This window comes from Pan troglodytes, chromosome 3 (genome assembly GCF_028858775.2).
Source record: "Pan troglodytes isolate AG18354 chromosome 3, NHGRI_mPanTro3-v2.0_pri, whole genome shotgun sequence".
NCBI classification, from domain to species: Eukaryota; Metazoa; Chordata; class Mammalia; order Primates; family Hominidae; genus Pan; species Pan troglodytes.
Window position 1 is genome coordinate 40,078,385 of NC_072401.2, and position 20,403 is coordinate 40,098,787.

Here is a 20,403-nt window from a genome sequence, read left to right on the forward strand (position 1 = left end):
AAATAAATGTTATATACCCTACTTGTGGCATTACGCTCTTGCAGTAAATGTTAATGAACATGATAAATATGTTCTAGATGTATACTATGTTGATTTGAATTTTTACTGATTGGTAAATAAAATGAGAAGAATGGGGAATATTTATGTAAATTTCTTGCTGAATTGTGTGTTCACATGTGTTTGGACTCAGGCTTAATTTTAAGTCTTACGAGGTAAAATTATCAAGGTAGCTGGTTATATTCTCATTACCACTGTGCAGCTAAAATTTGAGAAAAGATGAAAAATTCACATTTGTCTTACCATGGTCACAGAATGTTTTGTGTTTATTATTATGCAATAAATTATTGACCGGAAGAGTAGGCTTACTTCTAAAACAGAGAAAATATATCTTTGAATCAGGTGATAATAGTGTAGAAGGAATTTGATTAAATGCATACAACCAATATGATTTCTAGCATTAAATTGCAATGTATATTGTGTTAGTGAAAAAATCATTAGTAAAAATATAGTCCAGTGGTGTATCCTGCTCCAATAGAGCAGGCAGGATGCGGTGGTTTGCTCGCCTGTAATCCCAGCACCTAGGGAGGCAGGGGGCAGTCAGATGGCTTGAGCTCAGAAGTTCATGACCAAATGGCAAAAACCTGTCTCTACTAAAAATGCCAAAAACAAAACAAAACAAAACAAAAAACACTAGTCTGGTATGGTGGCATGCGCCTGTAGTCTCAGCTACTCAGGAGGCTAAGGCACAAGAATTGCTTGAACGTGGCAGGCAGAGGTTGCAGTGAGCCGAGATCATGCCACTGCACTGCAGCCTGGACAACAGAGAGACTCTGTCTCAAAAAAAAAAAAGAAATTAAGTTGTGAATTTTGCTCTTTTTCTTTGGTGTTATCATCATACTTTTTACATGTTAAGTTGTATATACATACCAATGCTAATAATCTTTAATGAGCGTATGCTCATCTGTACATGCATATTCAAAATAGCATTTTCTTTTGTATGATAAGGGAGTTAAAGCTGACTTAATAATATAATATGCTTTGAGACCCTGTCTCAAAAATAAATAAAAATAAGATACGGCCAGGCGCGGTGGCTCACGCCTGTAATCCCAGGACTCTGGGAGGCCGAGGTGGGTGGATCACCAGAGGTCAGGAGTTCAAGACTAGCCTGGCCAACATGGTGAAACCCCATCTCTACTAAAAATAATTAGCCAGGTGTAGTGGCGCATGCCTGTAATCCCAGCTACTCAGAAGGCTGAGGCAGGAGAATCGCTTGAACCCAGGAGGCGGAGGTTGCAGTAAGCTGAGATCGCACCACTGCACTCCAGCCTGGACGACAGAGTGAGACTCCATCTCAAAACAAAAAACAAAAAAAAGCAAGAAACACACTTCACATATCTTCAGGTCTTAAAACTGGAAGTTACAGATGGAAATATGAACTCACATCTACCATGAAGTGGGAGCTGAACTGTTAAACTAAAGAGTGAATGAAATTTACAGTGCATCCTGTAGGAAGAGATAAGAACCGTTGATGCTATGCCAATATTGATAATTTAAGAATAGTTTCCTTCATTTCTGTCTGGGAACATTTAGAATCTGTTGTTACATAGTGTTCAGATTTCCGTTTTTATTCATTGAGTGCTTCCCAAAGCTAGTGAGTGTTCTGAAGTTCCCAGACAACGCTACTACTAGTTATGTATATAAAAATAAGGAGACATTATTATTATATTCTTAATAGATACAGGGTCTTGCTACATTGCCCAGGCTGGTCTAAAACTCATAGCCTCAAACAGTCTTCCCACCTTGGCCTCCCAAATTGTTGAGATTACGTGCTTGATTCACTGTGCTGGGCCACGGAGATAATCTTGAAGATTAAATTCTTTTTTTTTTTTTACAAAATTTTTATTTTATTTTATTTTTTGAGACAGGGTCTTGCTCTGTTGCCCAGGCTGGAGTACAGTGGCATGATCATGGCTCACTGCAACCTCTGCCTCCTGGGCTCAAGTGATCCTCTCACCTCAGCCTTCGAGTAGCTTGGACTACAGGCATACCCATGCCTGACTAATTTTTTTGTATTTTGTAGAGATGGGGTTTCACCTTGTTGCCCAGGCTGCTCTCGAACTCCTGGGTCCAAGTGATTTCACCCACCTCAGCCTCCTGAAGTATTGGGATTACAGGTATGAGCCACCACGCCTGATCCCTGAAGATTAAATTCTTTATTGGATCATCTGCAAATTCAAAATTCTTTTTTCTTTTCTTCTTGTTTTTTTTTTTCAAATAGGGACGGGGTCTCACCATGTTGCCCAGGCTGGTCTCGAACTCCTGAGCTTAAGCAGCCCACCTGCCTTGGCTTCCCAAACTGCTAGGATTATAGACATGAGCCACCATTCCCAGCCCAAATTCAAAATTATTTATTTCTAACTATAGATTATAGTACAAAGTAAGAATTAGTTCAGTAATTTAATTGGGTCTTGGCTTTTTTCCTATGTATCTACAGAGAATTCTGTATAGAAGACCCTTCTTTAAAAAGCAATGCTGAACGCCATATCCTGCTTTTTGCTCACACCTGTAATCCTAGCACTGTGGGAGGCTGAGGCGGGTGGATCACTTGAGCCCAAGAGTTCGAGAAAAGCCTAAGCAACATGGTGAAACCCTGTTCTTGTGTCCACAAAAAATATGAAAATTAGCCAGGAGTGATGGCGCACGCCTGTAGTCCCAACTCCTCAGGAGGCTGAGGCAGAAGAATTGAGCTCAGGAGCTCGAGGATGCAGTGAGCCGAGATTGCGCCACTGCACTTCAGCCAAGGTGACAGAGTAAGACCCTGTCTCAAAAATAAATAAAAAAGGCCACGCGCAGTGGCTCATGCCTGTAATCCTAGCATTTTGGGAGGCTGAGGCGGGCGGATCACTTGGGAGTTCCAGACCAGCCTGGCCAACATGGTGAAACCCTGTCACTACTAAAAAATAGAAAAATTAGTCGGGTGTGGTGGCTCACACACGTAGTCCCAGCTACTGGGGAGACTGAGGCGGGAGAGTCACTTCGGCCCGGGAGACAGAGGTTGCAGTGAACCGAGATCGCACCACTGCACTCCAGCCCGGGCAAGCAAGTGAGACTCTGTCTCAATAAAAGTAAAAAATAAGATTAAAACAAAAGGCAAAATACACTTCACATATCTTCAGGTCACTTGACTGAACCGTAATCCTTCTGACATCTTCAATAGTGTTTTTAAGTTATATTTTCTAATCTTGTTGAAAATACTAAACCACATGGGGTTTTTTGTGTGTGTTTGTTTTGTTTTGTTTTTGAGACGGAGTCTCGCTCTGTCCCCCAGGCTGGAGTGCAGTGGCACGATCTCAGCTCACTGCAAGCTCCATCTCCCTTTATGCCATTCTCCTGCCTCAGCCATCCGAGTAGTTGGGACTGCAGTAGCTGGGACTACAGGCGCCCGCCATCACGCCTGGCTAATTTTTTGTATTTTTAGTAGAGACGGGGTTTCACCATGTTAGCCAGGATGGTCTCAATCTCCTGACCTTGTGATCCACCTGCCTCGCCCTCCCAAAGTGCTGGGATTACAGGCATGAGCCACTGCGCCCAGCCACCGTTTTAAAGTTATAAAATGCTGTGAATTCCTTGAGTTCTGACATTATGGCATATGCTTGTTTATGAATTGAACTCAATAGTAAATAGAGGTTGATTATTCAAAATTCAAAAATCCGAGATTTGAAATGCTCCAAAATCTGAAACTTTTTGAGTGTTTACATGTCACTCAAAGAAAATGCTCATTGGAGCATTTTGGATTTCAGATTTTCAGATAAGAAATACTCAGCATGGGCCAAGCACTGTGGCCCACTCATGCCTGTAATCCCAGCAGTTTGGGAGGCCGAGAGGGGAGGATTGCCTGAGCCCAGAAGGTTAGGACTGCAGTGAGCCATGATCGCACCACTCCACTCCAGCCTGGGCAACGGGAGTGAGACCCTGTCTCCAAAAAACAGAAAAAAAGAAAAAGAAATACTCAACCTGTATTAAGATGTGAAATGTGTGGTTATATCTCTTACAAAGCAATGTTTGATGTGGGCTCAGTGGCTCACGCCTATAATCCTAGTACTTTGGGAGCCTATGTCGGGTGGATCTCTTAAGCCCAGGAGTTCAAGACCAGCCTGGGTAATATGGTGAAACCTCCAACACTATTAGAAATAAAAGAATTGGCTGGGTGTGGTGGTGTGTGCCTATAGTCACAGCTACTTTTAAGATGGATCACCTGAGTCTGGGAAGTTGAGGTTGCAGTGAGCCACAGCAGTGAGACCTTCTCTGGGGGGGAAAAAAAGGGAGAAATGTTTGTTGTACATAAGCCCTATATTACTGTCTTACTTAGCTTGCATTGTATTTGATATTTAGCCTTATAATAACATTTTTGCCGTAATATTAAGTGCACATTCATTCCATGTGAGTCGCTTACATCTGGAGATGCTTTATTAAGTAGGATGGATACAGTGTCTTTTAGGGAAGACCGGACAAACAAGGTAGAAATCACAGAAGTGTAATTAATATACTATGACAAAGGAAACTGCAGGTGTGTGGAATAGATCAGGAAGAAGTGATATGGAAAGTGAAACTTGAAGAGTAGGAATTAGTTGGGAGAAGAGGGCACAGAGGTATGTTATTGAGAAAACAAATATGTATGAAGGCCCAGAGCAGGGGAAAAGTTTAATATGACTTTTTGAGCAGGAGAGTGGAGTGTGGGATAGAGGTAAAAATTGAGATTTCAGGAGTAGTCTAGGGCCAGGTTAAGAGTGTGGGCTTGGCCGGGCACGATGGCTCCATGCCTCTAATCCCAGCACTTAGGGAGGCCGAGGCGGGTGGATCACCTGAGGTCAGGAGTTTGAGACCAGCCTGGCCAACATGGCGAAACCCCATCTCGCCATGTTGGCGCTCCAAGATCGCGCCACTGCACTCCAGACTCCAGCCTGAGCGACAGCGCGAGACTCCTTCTCAAAAAAAAAAGAGAGAGAGTGGGCCCACATGAAGGGAATGAGAGGTCATTAATGGTCCTTAAAGCAGCATAGTGATGCAAATCAGATTTGTTTTAAAGGGCTCTCTTTAGTTTTGGTGCGGAAAATAAATTGGAGGGAACAGAAGGGAAGGCAGTAAAGTCAAGAGACTGTGTAGTAACCTAGATGATGAATGATTGTCTCCTTTAATGAGAAGGTGGATGGAGAGAAGTAGGTATCTTTGAAAGTAGTAAGATTATTAAGACTGAAAAGAATCAAGCATAGCAAGAATGAAGAAATGGAAAGTATCTTATTAGTTTTCGGTATTTTAAAGTCATTGGCGAATTAAAGTGCCTTTTTAGATTGAATATGAGTTAGCAGGAGGTAAGGAAGTAGAAATAGGTAGTGTAAACAAATCAAGAAGTCACAAAGAGAAGAGAGAAGTGGAAACTCTTAGCTTCTTTCCATAAATAGCTTAGGAGCATATATTAAAGAGTCCGTTTTTTTCCAGTTGGTCGTGTTCTTTTGCCCAGGCTGTAGTACAGTGGCACGATCACGGCTTGCTGCAGCCTCAACCTTTCAGATTCAAGTAATCCTCATGCCTCAGCTCCCTAGTAGCTGGGAGTACAGGTGTGTGCCACCATGCCCAGCTAATTTTTTTATTTGTAGAGACATGGTCTCACTATGTTGCCCAGGCTGGTCTCAAACTCTTGGGCTAAAGTGATCCTCCCGCCTCAGCCTCCCAAAATGTTGGGATTACAGTGTGTGAGTGCTAATTTTTGTAAAGTTCTTAGAACATTAATTGGCACATAGTAATTAATCTATTAAGTGTCAAAGAATATGGGCTCAGCTGGTCATTGTCATATGTGTCAGAGATAAGAATACAAGATCCTCCAAAAGTTCATGAGTAAGAGCTGATGAACTCTTTAATTTCATGGTGTTCCAGTAGAGTTTTAGCATTTTCACTTGTTGGTTTGTTATTCTTCCATAATGAGACAAATAATGAGATGATTGGACTCAGAATCTGGAATCAGATTGTGGGAGTTTACATTGTGCTCTGTTTAGCTATTTAATTAGATTTCTTAAACTCTAAGCCTTAGTATCTCCTCAGTGTTTGCTACATCATAATAGGCATTTCAATAATAAGAATTTGAGAAAAAATTCTACAGAAAAATTAAGAGAAGCACAGCCACTTACTATTTGTGCTTCCATTCACTGGTTTTACTTACTTTTTTCCTCAAACCTATTCTGCACCCTGCCTCACATGAAGAAAAGTGCCATTTACTATTTATGTTTTTATTTTATGTACTATTTTATTTACCAAAATGGATTTTATTCTCTGTTGTATTCTCATAGCATCTACCATTATTCTAGGTAAATTGTAAGCTCCTAGTAATTGTTGGGTTTAAAGGTGGAACATTTATTAAAGAGTTTGAAAACAACATATGTTAGTGACAACATTCAGCTTACTGGATCCTTTGTCTTCTACACCCCTTCTTTCACCTAGGCAAAATGATGTAATAGATACAGGGACCTTTCTTTTTTTAGTTTGAAGATTTCATTTTCTTGTAGTTCTACTTAAACTGTTTTATTTCTGTTACTGAAAAACTCAAGTGTGCTTTATATTCTAGGTCCGGTTTATCACTAAAATATGGCATCCTAATATTAGTTCCGTCACAGGGGCTATTTGTTTGGATATCCTGAAAGATCAATGGTAAGAGATTTTGAATTCACCTTCTCTCCTTCTCATATGAATACCAAGACTGTAAGAGTGTTAAATGTGTAATTGCCTCAAAACATATATTATACTTTATCTTGTTTGGGCAGTAACTTTATAAAGTCTCTTAAGTGCATAACTGAAAATGCATTATAATTGAGATCACAATCCATATTTAAATAGAAACTTGTTAGATAATGTTAGATGCTAGCTTTACACTTTGAAAAGTCTTGGATTTCATTTGTTATTTTGGTAAATTTGATTCTTTGCTATCTTAAGAAGATATTTGTGAAAGACTAAAAAAGTAGAAAGTAAGTATTGAAGTAGTCATATCCCCCTTAGATGTAATGTAAGTTACAAAATTGTTGCAGGTTGTGTTAATTGAGCACAGTTAAGATTTTGGTTTATGAATTCTAACAAGGAGCACCTTTGTAGGTGATGTCTTCATTTGGATAGCGGTATTGTGCTTTCACTTTTTTTGTCTGATTTGCTCTGCACAGCATTAAATGTTTTAAGAGTTCCTACTCTGGAGCCACCAGGTTCACATCTTGGCTCTCCAGTTTACCAAGCTGCATGGTTATGAGCAAATTACCTAAAGTCTGTGTGCCTTAGTGTCCTCATCTGCAAAATGGGTTGATACCCACTTCATAGAGCTCAGAGGATTAAATAAGTTACTTTATGTAATTCCCTTAGAATAGAGCTTTGCTTTTGTTTTTGTTTGTTTGTTTTGAGACAGGGTCTTGCCCTGTTGCCCAGGCGGGAGTGCAGTGGCGCAATCACAGCTCACTGCAGCCTTGACCTCTAAAGCCCAAGTAGTCCTACCACCTCAGCCTCCCAAGTAGCTGGGAATACAGGCGCATACCACCACACCTGGCTAATGTTTGTATTTTTTTTAGAGACAGGGTTCCTGTTGCCCAGGCTGTAAGCTTTGTGTAGTCTGACAATGATAAAGATGATAGTTAATTATTTAGCACATGATTTTATAGATGGAAAAACTAAGACCAAAGGTATGAAAAGTAATTGGAGTGGGAGAAAACCATAAAACTAGAAAAAATCAATTCAGTGAGTGTCTATTATGACCTTTCCTTCTGATTTCTCTTTTACAAGAGAAGGTATAACAGAACAAAATAGAACAGCAGTTGGTAAGAAGACTTGGAGCCAAAACTGTGTTTAATGGGCCCAGCCTGGCTGCCTAATCTTCTAAAGATTGTATATTATTTTTGGTACTAGAATTTTTAAGCTATGTTTTTTTGGGTGTTTTTTTGTTTTTGTTTTTGTTTTTGTTTTTTGAGACAGAGTTTCACCCTTGTCACCCAGGCTGGAGTGCAGTGGCACGATCTTGGCTCACTGCAACCTCTGCCTCCCGGGTTCAAGCGATTCTCCTGCCTTAGCCTCCCGAGTAGCTGGGACTACAGGCGTGCGCCATCATGCCCAGCTAATTTTTGTATTTTTAGTAGAGATGAGGTTTCACCATGTTGGCCAGGCTGGTCTCAAACTCCTGAGCTCAGGTGATCCACCTGCCTCAGCCTCCCAAAGTGTTGGGATTACAGGCATGAGCCATCGTGCCTGGCCTAATTTTATATTTTTAGTAGATATGGGGTTTCACCATGTTGGCCAGGCTGGTCTCAAACTCCTGACCTCAGGTGATCCTCTTGCCTGGACCTCCCAAAGTGCTGCGATTACAGGTGTGAGCCACCGTGCCTGGCCTGATTTTGTATTTTTTGTAGAGACAGGGTTTCACCATGGTGGCCAGGCTGATCTCGAACTTTTGACCTCAGGTAATTCTCCTGCCTGGGCTCCCCAAAGTGCTGGGATTACAGGCTTGAGCCACCACACCCGGCCTAAGCTATGTGATTGATTTGTTAAGAAAGGGGAGAAAAAAAGGTACCTGAAAGAAAATCAAATAGGAATGACAGTATTTAGTGTATGGCCAGTGGTTTACTTAGTAACTGGATGAACAGACTAGAGTTACAGGTTTTGTTTTGTTTTTTTCTATTCCAGTAGTATATCTGAGTAAATCCTGTCCCTCAGTAGATCATCTCTTGGGATCTGGTTTCTTGATCTGTATTTCAATATATTCTATATTCCATATAGATCAAGACTTTCTAACATAAAGCAGTGTGGAATAGACTTACTTTTTATCTTCTCTGTTACTCTTTTGATTTGTGACTTTTGCCAATTTATTGAACTTCTTAAGTGTCAGTGTTTTTAATCCATTAGGTTATCGCCAAGGCCTCTAAAAGCTCTAAGATTCAGTGATATGAATACATATTTGCAGTATTAGAGACATTGTACTGTTTTCACTTGGCTTCTAGGACATCAGATTTTCTATTCTCCCTTTCCTGTGCTCACTCCCAGACTCCTTAACCAGTTCCTTGCATCTTTGTGTATTAGAATGCCTCAGGGATAAGTCTTGGATTTCTGCTCCTTTCTAGCTGCACTCACTTCCTTGGTAAGCTCATCTGATTTCATCATAACTTCACCTTTACATACTGCAAACTCACAAATTATCTTCCCTGAACTTGAGACTCCTATCCTGCTGCCTGCTTATCATCTTTACTTGACTATATAACGAACATATCAAACATAAACTGAACTGATAGTCTCCTAACCTGAAACCTGCTTCTGTAGTCTTCCCCAACTAAGTTATTGGCAAATATGTCCTTGCATTTTCTCAGGCCAAAATCACATCATGATCCTTGGCATTTCTTTCTCTGGTACCCCATGCCCTGTCTGCAGATCTATTGGCAAAACCTCCCAACATCTTAACAGCAGCTTTACTACCACACTTTTCCAAACGGATTACCTCTAGCCTGCATGATTGCATTAGTCTGCCTCCCTGCTTCTGGCTTTTACCTACTCAGGCTATTCCCAGCACCCAGAATGACAACTTTGAAAACAAAGCTTGCCGCTGGGCTCATGCCTGTAATTCCAACACTTTAGGAGGCGGAAGTGGGCAGATCGCTTGAGGTCAGAAGTTTGAGACCAGCCTGGCCAACATGGTGAAACCCCATCTCTACCAAAAATAAATAAATTAGCTGGGCATGGTGGTGCATACCTGTAATCCCAGCTACTTGGGAGGCTGAGGCAGGAGAATCGCTTGAACCTGGGAGGCGGAAGTTGCAATTAGCAGAGATCATGCCATTGCACTGTAGCCTGGGCGACGGAGTGAGACCCCATCTCAAAAATAAAAAAAAGAAAGAAAGAAAAAGTTTGCAGATGAAAACTTCCCATTGACTTCTCTTTTTGCCCAGAGTTAAGCCAACAGTACTATTGTAATTATCTTCCTATATAGCTAGTTGAAAGATTATGGTGTGTATATATAGAGAGAGAAGTTGAATTTTTATACCAAAACATTTTCTCCTAATATGATGTGCAGGAACAAAACATGTTTTACATCAACTATTCCCTTTTCCTAAGGCAGGTAAATAATCTTGTTTTTTATCTGTACAATTGAAATATTAGAATATACCAAAGACACATTAGATAAAATAGGTGAGACTAGATATTCATGAAGTCATTACTTTATTCACAGAGCTTTACTGAGGTATAATTGACATTTAGTGCATATCCATATTTAAATGTGGATGTTTAGGTTTCAGAACTGGAATTTGATAGAGAAAAATACAGAGTCTTAATCATAGGAAAAATGAATTACATAAATAATTTTCAGCAGGCATACTAGAAAATAATTGGTTAATCTTGGTCTTTTATTAATGCATCTAGGGGTGATGATATACCTTTATTAATATTTAACAACTTATTTTAGTATATTTGTTTATTATTATTATTATTTTTTTTTTTCGAGGCCAAGTCTCGCTCTGTCACCCAGGCTGGAGTGCAATGGTGCCATCTCTGCTCACTGCAACCTCCGCCTCCCGGGCTCAAGCAGTTCTCCTGCCTCAGCCTCCTAAGTATCTGGGATTACATTACAGGCATGTGCCACCACGCCCAGCTAATTTTTTTCTATTTTTAGTAGAGACAGGATTCCACCGTGTTGGCCAGGCTGGTCTCAAACTCCTGACCTCAGGTGATCCACCGGCCTCGGCCTCCCAGAGTGCTGCAATGACAGGCGTGAGCCACTGTGCCCAGCCCCTGGTTTATTTCTTAATTCCACAACTTGTGCTATGTGGAAACTATTTTCTAATGTTTTCCACTGACACTTACTATGACTAATGGTGTCTACTTACCTGGGGAAGAAAATGGCAACACATAAAAATTTCACTCAGTGACGCTGCCCTTCTAAAAGACACAAACAGGCACAGAATATCTGCCTGGTCAATAAGGTATGCTCAGCATCATTACTCATCAGGGAAATGCAAATTAAAATCACAATAAGATAACTACTACATGCCTGTAAACACAAATACCTCATGCATTGCTGGTAAGAATGTGGCTTAACCAGGCAGGGCACGGTGGCTCATGCCTGTTATCCCAACACTTTGGGAGGCCGAGGTAGGTGGATTGCTTGAGATCAGGAGTTCAAGACCAGCCTGGCCAACATGGTGAAACCCCATCTCTACTAAAAATACAAAAATTAGCCAGGCGTGGGTGGTGGGCACCTGTAATCCCAGCTACTCGTGGGGCTGAGACAGGAGAATCTCTTGAACCTGGGAGGCAGAGGTTGCAGTGAGCCGACATCGCACCACTGCACTCCAGCCTGGGTGACAGAGCGAGACTCTGTCTCAAAAAAAAAAAAAACAGAAAAAAAAAAAACAAATAATGTGGTTTAACCACTTAAAGCCAGTAATATCTACCAAAGCTAAACATACACCTTCAGTATGCCCTATCAGCTTCATTCCTAGGTATATATCTAAAAGAAATTAGTGTCTATGCCTACTTTTTAAAAGACATGTATAAAAGAATATTTATGGCAGATTTATTAATAGCCCCAACAGGAAATACCTTAGATGTCTCATCAACAAGAAAATTGATATATTGTGATCACACATTGGAGCACTACATAAACAGTAAAAAAGAGCCTATCATTGACACAAACAACATGGATGAGACTCAGTCATGTTGAGTGACAAAAGCCAGACACAAAAGAATACATACTGTGTGGTTCAATTTTTATGAAATTGAAGACGAACCAGAATTTATGGTGATAAAAAATACGATAGCCCAGCGCAGTGGCTCACGCCTGTAATCCCAGCACTTTGGGAGGCCGAGGCGGGCGGATCATGAGGTCAGGAGATTGAGACCATCCTGGCTAACACGGTGAAACCCCATCTCTACTAAAAATACAAAAAATTAGCTACAGCAAGACTCCGTCTCAAAAAATTAAAATTAAAATTAAAAAAAAATTAAAACAAATAAAAAAATACGATAGTGGTGAGGGTGGGCAGGAGTTGTGAGTAGGAGGAGCAGAAGTGAGGCTTTGTAATGCTAAAAATACTCTATTTTTATCCAGGCGGTGGTTACATGGATATATACATATATAAAAATTCATCCAGCTGCATGGTATCTTAACTTTGCTTAAACTTTAACAAAAAAATTTATAGCAGCTGGGTACAATGGTGCGCACCTGTAGTCCCAGCTACTCAGGAGGCTGAGGCAAGAGGATTGCTTAAGACCAGCAAGTCTGGGCTGAAGTGTGCTATGCCAGTCAGGTGTCCACATTAAGTTGGGCATGAGTATGGTGACCTCTTAGGAACAGAGGACCACCAGATTGCCTAAGGAGACATGAACCAGACAAGGTTGGAAACAGAGCAGGTCAAAACTCCTGTGCTAGTCAATAGTGAGATAACACCTGTGAATAGCCACTGCATCCCAGCCTTGACAACATAGTGAAACCCAATCTCTTTAAAAAATAAAATCTTTAGTATAAAAGCTGCCGTCCTCTTTAAGTAGCATTTAGTGTTTTGAATGAACGTGGTTTAATTATTGATGATCTGTTGGAAGATCCTTAACAGAAAAGTTAGTCAACGGTATGAACAATTCACATGATTATTCTACATAGTAAGGCCTTACTGAGTCCTTATGAATGAATATATGAATATTTACATAGCCACATTAACTATGTCTTACTGATTTGAGACTTGAGCAAAATTTATTTACCGGACATAGATTTATGAGGTACTGATTTATTCATATTATCTTCTAAATTATAAAGATTGACACATTTTGAAATTTCATATTCCTGTTTGCCTGTTAGGATTTGTTATAATAGATTTAAGTTGATTGTATATACTGATCCTAAAGATATCAGTACAATATAGATTTGATCACTACTTTGTAAATAGAAGAAGAAATGGAACAAAAGAATGTTTTCAGTTATATACTTTTTCACTTTACTGAATTTAGATTAGAGCAGTCCAAAATTGCACACATTTTTTTATATTATCGAAGATACAGTTTCTATAGTATTCTTTTTTTTTTTATAAAGTTTTAGGCCGGGTGCTGGCCGGATGTGGTGGCTGATGCCTATAATCCCAGCAGTTTGGGAGGCCGAGGTGGGTGGATCACGAGGTCGGGAGTTCAAGACCAGCCTGGGCAAGATGGTGAAACCCCGTCTCCACTAAAAATAAAAATAAAAAATTAGCCGGGTGTAGTGGCATGCGCCTGTAATCCTAGCTACTCTGGAGGCTGAGGCAGAGAATCGCTTAAACCTGGAGGGGCAGAGGTTGCAGTGAGCCAAGATCGCCTCACTGCACTGCAGCCTGGGCTACAGAGCGAGACTCCCATCTCAGTAAAAAAAAAAATAATAATAATAATAAATCTTGAAATTTATTTTATTTATTTACTTATTGTAGAGATAGGGTCTTGCTATGTTGCCCAAGCTGGTCTCAAGCACCTGGCCTCAAGTGATCCTTCCACCTTGGCCTCCTGAAATGCTAAGATTACAGACTTGACCCCCCTACTCCTGGTCTATAGTATTTAGGGTTAGAAAAATAGGTGTGGTGGGCTGTTTTTGCATTGCCATAAAGGAATACCTGAAACTGAGTAATTTATAAGGAAAAGAGGTTCCATTTGGCTTCTGATTCTTCAGGCTGTATAGGAAGTGTGGTGCCAACATCAGCTCAATTTCTGGTGAGGCCTCAGGGAGCTTATGATCACAGCAGAAGATGAAAGAGGAGCCTGTTTCACATCATGAGGGTAGAAAATAGAGTGGAAGCAACAGAGAGCAGGGAAGTTGCCACATACTTTTAAAACACTTTGTTTGAGACAGTCTCACACTGTTGAGCAGGCTGGTGTGCAATGGCACAATCTTGGCTCACTGCAACCTCCGCCTGCTGGGTTCAAGCGATTCTCCTGCCTCATCCTCCTGAGTAGCTGGGACTACAGGTGCGTGCTATCACGCCTGGCTAATTTTTGTATTTTTAGTGAGATGGTGTTTCACTATGTTGGCCAGGCTGGTCTCGAACTCCTGACCTCATGATCTGCCCTCGGCCTCCTAAAGTGTTGGGATTACAGGCGTGAGCCACGCACCCGGCCAAAAAACACTTTTTTTTTTTTTTTTTGAGACTGTCGCCCAAGCTGGAGTACAATGGTGCAATCTTGGCTCACTGCAACCTCCACCTCCCGGGTTTAAGCACTTCTTGTGCCCTCATGCCTCAGCCTCCTGAGTAGCTGGGATTACAGGCACGTGCCACCACACCCAGCTAATATTTGTGTTTTTAATACAGATAGACTTTTGCCATGTTGGCCAGGCTGGTCTGGAATTCCTGGGCTCAAGTGATCCACCCGCCTTGGCCTCCCAAATTGCTGGGGTTAAAGGCATGAGCCACTGCATCCAGCCTTAAAACACTTTTTTTTTTTTTTTTCTTTGAGACAGAGTTTCGCTCTTGTTACCCGGGCTGGAGTGCAATGTCACGATGTTGGCTCACTGCAACCTCCACCTCCTGGGTGCAAGTGATTCTCCTGCCTCAGCCTCCCAAGTAGCTGGGATTACAGGCATGTGCCACCACACCCAGCTAATTTTGTAATTTTAGTAGAGACGGGGTTTCTCCATGTTGGTCAGGCTAGTTTCGAACTCCCAACCTCGGATCATCTGTGCACCTGACCTCCCAAAGTGCTGGGATTACAGGCATGAGCCACCACGCCCAGCCAAAACACTTAAAACAACCAGCTCTCACATAAACTCAATCATCACCAATGGGGTGGCACTAAGCCATTCATGAGTGATTTGCCCCCAGGATCCAAACACCTCTCCCCAGGCTCCACCGCCAACACTGGGAATTACATTGCAGCATGAGATTTGGAGAGGACAAATATCCAAACTATATCAATAGGTTTTGTTTGGATATTTATTTTTATTTTTATTTTTTGAGACAGAATCTCACTCTGCCACCCAGACTAGAGTGCTGTGGCTCACTGCAGCCTCAACCTTCCAGGCTCAATTGGTCTTCCCACCTCAGCCTTCTGAGTAACTGTAACTGCAGTCATGTGCTACCACACTTGGCTAATTTTTTGTAGAGACAGAGTTTCACCTCATTGCCCAGGCTGGTCTTAAACTCCTGGGCTCAAGCAATCTACCTGCTTCAGCCTCCCAAAGTGCTGAGACTGCAGGCGTGAGCCATCGTGCCTGACCTCAATTATTGAACTAATTTTCTTACAATTAATTATTAAAACTGGCTGTGCGCAGTGACTCAAACCTGTAATCCTAGCATTTGGGAGGCCAAGGCAGGAGGATTGCTTGAGCCCAGGTGTTTGAGACCAGCACTGGCAACATGGCAAGACCCTGTCTGTACAAAAAATTTTAAAATTAGCTGGGCATGGTGTTGCGTGCCTGTAGTCTAAGGTGAGAAAATCACTTGAGCCTTGAAAGTCAGGGCTGCAGTGAGCCGTGTTCACACATTCTGTGAAAATTCAATCAGGCAGAAAAGTGACAACGTTTTCCCTTTGACATTGTTATGAATTGTATCTAAATTTGCAGCTCTAGATTTTTTTTCAATTTTGAGGGTTTTGAGAGCAAACTGCCTTTTCTTTTTTTTCTTTTTTCTTTTTTTCTTTTGCCCCTGCCAGACATGGTTTTTCTCTGTCGCCTAGGCTGGAGTGCAGTGACAACGATCACAGCTCACTGCAGCCTTGACCTTCCAGGCCCCAAGCATTCTTCCCACCTCAGCCTATCACAGGTGCACACCACCATGCCTGGCTAATTTTTTAAAATTATTTTTTGTAGAGATGGGTCTTGCCATGTTGCCCATGCTGGCTGGTGCTCAAGCAATCCCCCTGTTTTGACTTCCCAAAGTGCTAGGATTATAGGCATGAGCCACTGCCCCCGGCTGATTTCTTTTTCTTTAACCTCCTCTTCATTCAAGTTTCTGATTCTTGAAATGGTAATCTAGAGTCTGTAGTAGATTGTGTCGTCACAATAGGAAGACAGTGCAAATAGAGGAAATAGACAGTATTTATAATAAGGATTTTTGAATCTCTAAGGTAAGAATTTATTAATTTTTTTTTTTTTTTCGAGACAAGAGTCTCACTCTGTGGCCCAGGCTGGAGTGCAGTGGCGCGATCTCGGCTAACTGCAAGCTCCGCCTCCTGGCCTCAGCCATTCTCCTACCTCAGCCTCCTGAGCAGCTGTGACTACAGGCACCTGCCACCACTCCAGGCTAATTTTTTGTATTTTTAGTAGAGATAGGGTTTCACCGTGTTAGCCAGGATGGTCTCAATCTCCTGACCTCGTGAAAATTTTCTTAAAAAAATTTTTGTAAAGTACACAGCATAAAATTTACTAGGCCAGGCATCGTGGCTCATGCCTGCTATAATCCCAGCACTTTGGGAGGCCAAGGTGGGTGGATCGCTTGAGCCCAGGAGTTCAAGACCAGCCTGGGCGACATGGTGAAACTCCATCTCTACAAAAAATACAAAAATTAGCCAGGCATGGTGGCGTGAGTCTGTAGTCCCAGCTACTTGGGAGGCTGAGGTTGGAGGATCGCTTAAGCTCAGGAGGTTGAGGTTGAGGCTACAGGGACCTGTGATCACACCACTGCATTCCAGCCTAAGTGACCGTGAGACCCTGTCTCAAATAAGCAGGGCCAGGCGCGGTGGCTCACGCATATAATCCCAGCACTTTGGGAGGCTGAGATGGATGGATCACCTGAGGTCAGGAGTTCCAGACTAGCCTGACCAATATGGTGAAATCCTGTCTTTACCAAAAGTACAAAAACGTTAGCCAGGCCTGGTAGCATGCGACTGTAGTTCCAGCTACTAGGGAGAATCGCTTGAACCTGGGAGGCAGAGGTTGCAGTGAGCCAAGATTGTGCCACTGCACTCCAGCCTGGGCAACAGAGGGAGACTCCATCTCAAATAAATAAGTAAGTAGGCTGGGCGTGGTGGCTCTTGCCTGTAACCCCAGCACTTTGGGAGGCCGAGGCGGATGGATCACCTCAAGTCAGGATATATATACACATACATACATACATACATACATACATACATACATACACACACATACATACACATACACATACACAAAAGCCAAACGTTTTGTTGATCCATTCATCCATCCATGGAAACCTTAAGTTGCTTCTACCTTCTGGCTATTGTGAATAATATTGTTATGAACATTTATATATTAATACCTATTCCAGTTACTGCTTTCAGTTCTTTTGGATGTATACCCATAAGTGGAATCACTGGATTATATAGTAACTCTGTGTTTTTTGTGTGTGTTTTTGTCTGTGTGTGTTTTTTTTTTTTTTTTTTTTTGAGGGACTGCCATACTGTTTCCCATAGAGTTTTCACCATTTTACATTCCCACAAGTAGTGCACAAGAGTTCCATTTCTCCACAACCTGGCTAACAATTACCATTTTTTTTATGGTAGCCATTCTAATGGATATGAAGTGATAGGTCATTGTGGTTTCAATTTGCATTTCCCTAATGATTAGTGGTGTTGAGCATCTTTTCATGTGTTTATTGACACTTTATATATCTTCTTTGGAGAAACGTCTGTTCACATCCCTTGTCGATTTTTTAACCAGGTTTTTTTTTTTTGTTATTGAGTTGTAGGAGTTCTTTATGTATTATGGATATTAAGCCCTCACCAGATAAATGATTTGGAAATATTTTCTCCTGCAACACAGCAGTTTTTTTGTTTTAAGTAGTGGGGTCTTGCTGTGTTGCCCAAGCTGGCATCGAACTCTTGGGCTCAGGTGATCCTCCCACCTCAGCCTCCCAAGTAGCTGGGACTACAGGTGTGTGCCACCACACCAGCTTCACAGGAGTGTTTATTTTTATTTCTAATTTTTATTATTTTCTTTCTTTCTTTTTTTCGAGACAGAGTCTCGCTCTGTCGCCCAGGCTGGAGTGCAGTGACACGATCTCGGCTTACTGCAACCTCTGCCTCCTGGGTGTTCAAGCAGTTCTCCTGCCTTAGCTTCCCATGTAGCTGGGATTACAAACATGCGCCACCATGCCTGGCTAATTTTGTGTTTTTAATAGAGATGGTGTTTTACCATGTTGGCCAGGCTGGTCTCGAACTCCTGACCTTAGGTGATCCACCTGCCTCAGCTTCCCAGAGTGCTGGGATTACAGGTGTGAGCTACTGCATGCGGCCAGGAGTTTTTAACTTTGATAAAATTGTCGTGCATATTCCCGTATTTTTTGCTTTGGTTTCCTGTACCTTTGATGTCATATCCAAGGAATCATTGCCAAATTCAGTGTCATGAAGTTTTCTCCCTTATGTTTTTGCTTTCTAGCTCTTACATTTAGGTCTTTGATCCATTTTGAGTTAATTTTTATATATGGTATAATGTAAGGGTCCAGCTTCACTAATTTGAGAGATTATCAGTTTTCTTTTTTTCTGTTTTTTTTGTGTGTGTTTTTTGTTTGTTTGTTTGTTTGTTTGTTTTTTGAGATGGAGTCTGGCTCTGTCGCCCAGGCTGGAGTGCAGTGATCTTGACTCATTGCAAGCTCTGCCTCCCGGATTCACGCCATTCTCCTGCCTCAGCCTCCAGAGTAGCTGGGACTACAGGCGCCTGCCACCACGCCCGGCTAATTTTTTTGTATTTTAGTAGAGACGGAGTTTCACCATGTTTGCCAGGATGGTCTCGATCTCCTGACCTTGTGATTCACCCACCTCGGCCTCCCAAAGTGTTGGGATTACAGGCATGAGCCACTGCGCCCGGCCCAGGATTATCAGTTTTCAAGAAAAGTGTTTATTGCCTTGTTGAGATATGTGTTAGACTACCTATGTGATAGTATGAAGGACTTGCAAGATTTAGATGCTTTTATTTTACATGCCTTTATGTTTTTCTTTCAAATTAAAATAAGTATTATGAGTTTAATAGTTGCCTTAGTATTAAATACTTCCTTTGAGTGAAAATTTTTCTTTGCTATTCAGGTAAATTTCCTTTAAATAAATAATTTTATTAAAAATTACATAAGATTTTGTTTCAGGTGACACCATGGATTTTAAAATTAGATTGCTTAGAAAGTCCATTGGAAAATTAAATAGTGCACTTAAGTGTTGTATATTTCATTGGTTATATTTTGTCTTTGTGTTCCTTATGTTATTTTTGGTGGTTTAAGTCAGCTTTATGCTGATAACATCTAGGTAGCTTTTGATATGTATGTGCCTTTAAACATTCTCTTTGAAATTACTCAAACTATCAAATGAAATTAGAGAAAGAATTTCCCCTTGTTATTGTGAGACTAGAAAGACGGGCCGTTGCGGTGTCTTACACCTGTAATCCCAGCACTTTGGGAGGCAGAGGTGGACGGTTCACCTGAGGTCAGGAGTTTGAGACCAGCCTGGCCAACACGGTAAAACCCCGTCTCTACCAAAAAAAAAAAAAAAAAAATCAGCCAGGCATGGTAGCAGGCGCCTGTAATCCCAGCCACCCAGGAGGCTCTGAGGCAGAAGAATTGCTTGAACCTGGGAGGCAAAGGTTGCAGTGAGCCAAGATTGCACCACTGCACTCCAGCCTGGGGGACAGAGTGAGACTTCATTTCCAAAAAAAAAAAAAATGTAAAAAATGGTGAGTAGAAAGACAAGAATGAACATCTGAAGACTGGCTTTTTGTTTTGACTCATTTCTTAAAAGAATATTGTGCATTTAAAAGAGATGAGGTTTCACCATCTTGCCCAGGCTGGTCTCAAACCCCTGGGTTCAAGCGATCTTCCTGCCTCAGCCTCTCAAAGTACAGAGATTACAGGCATGAACCACCGTGCCTGGTCCTATTTTTAATTTTTTGAGGAAACTCCATACTGTTTTTCCATAATGGTTGTACTAATTTGCATTCCCACCAGCAGTGTGCGAGGGTTTCCTTTCCTTTACATCATCACCAGCACTTGTTCATTGTTTTTATAGTAGCCGTTCTAACGAGTGCTAGGTGATATCTCATTTTGGTTTGTTTTTTATTTATCTATTTTTGATGGAGTATCACTCTGTCACCCAGGCTAGAGTGCAGTGGCATGATCTCAGCTCACTGCAACCTCAGCCTCCCAAATAGCTGGGATTAGAGGTGTGCACTATCATGGCCAGAAAATTTTTGTGTATTTAGTAGAGATGGGGTTTCGCCATGTTGCCCAGGTAGGTCTCGAGCTCCTGACCTCAAGTTCAGGTGATCTGCCCACCTCAGCCTTCCAAAGTATTGGGATTACAGACATGAGCCACCATGCCCACCCTAATTAACAGTATTTGTCAAATTTTAATGTGCATCAGAATCACCTGGAGGACCTGTTAAAACAACCCTGGAGTTTCTTTTTGTTTTTTTTGTTTTGTTTTGTTTTGTTTTGTTTTTTTTGTTGT

General features: G+C 41.5%; 1 protein-coding gene across 5 annotated transcripts in view; it reads left to right on the forward strand.

The window, feature by feature from the left end:
* UBE2K (ubiquitin conjugating enzyme E2 K) overlaps positions 1–20,403 on the forward strand; it is an 85,620-nt gene that overhangs the window by 51,642 nt on the left and 13,575 nt on the right. For 4 of the 5 annotated variants that reach the window (XM_063808027.1, XM_009447486.5, XM_016950973.4 and 1 more), the window contains 1 exon segment: positions 6,617–6,699. The exons of the other annotated variant lie outside the window; for it this stretch is intronic. In XM_063808027.1, coding sequence (XP_063664097.1) covers positions 6,617–6,699 — 83 coding nt within the window. 5 annotated transcript variants of the gene reach the window in all.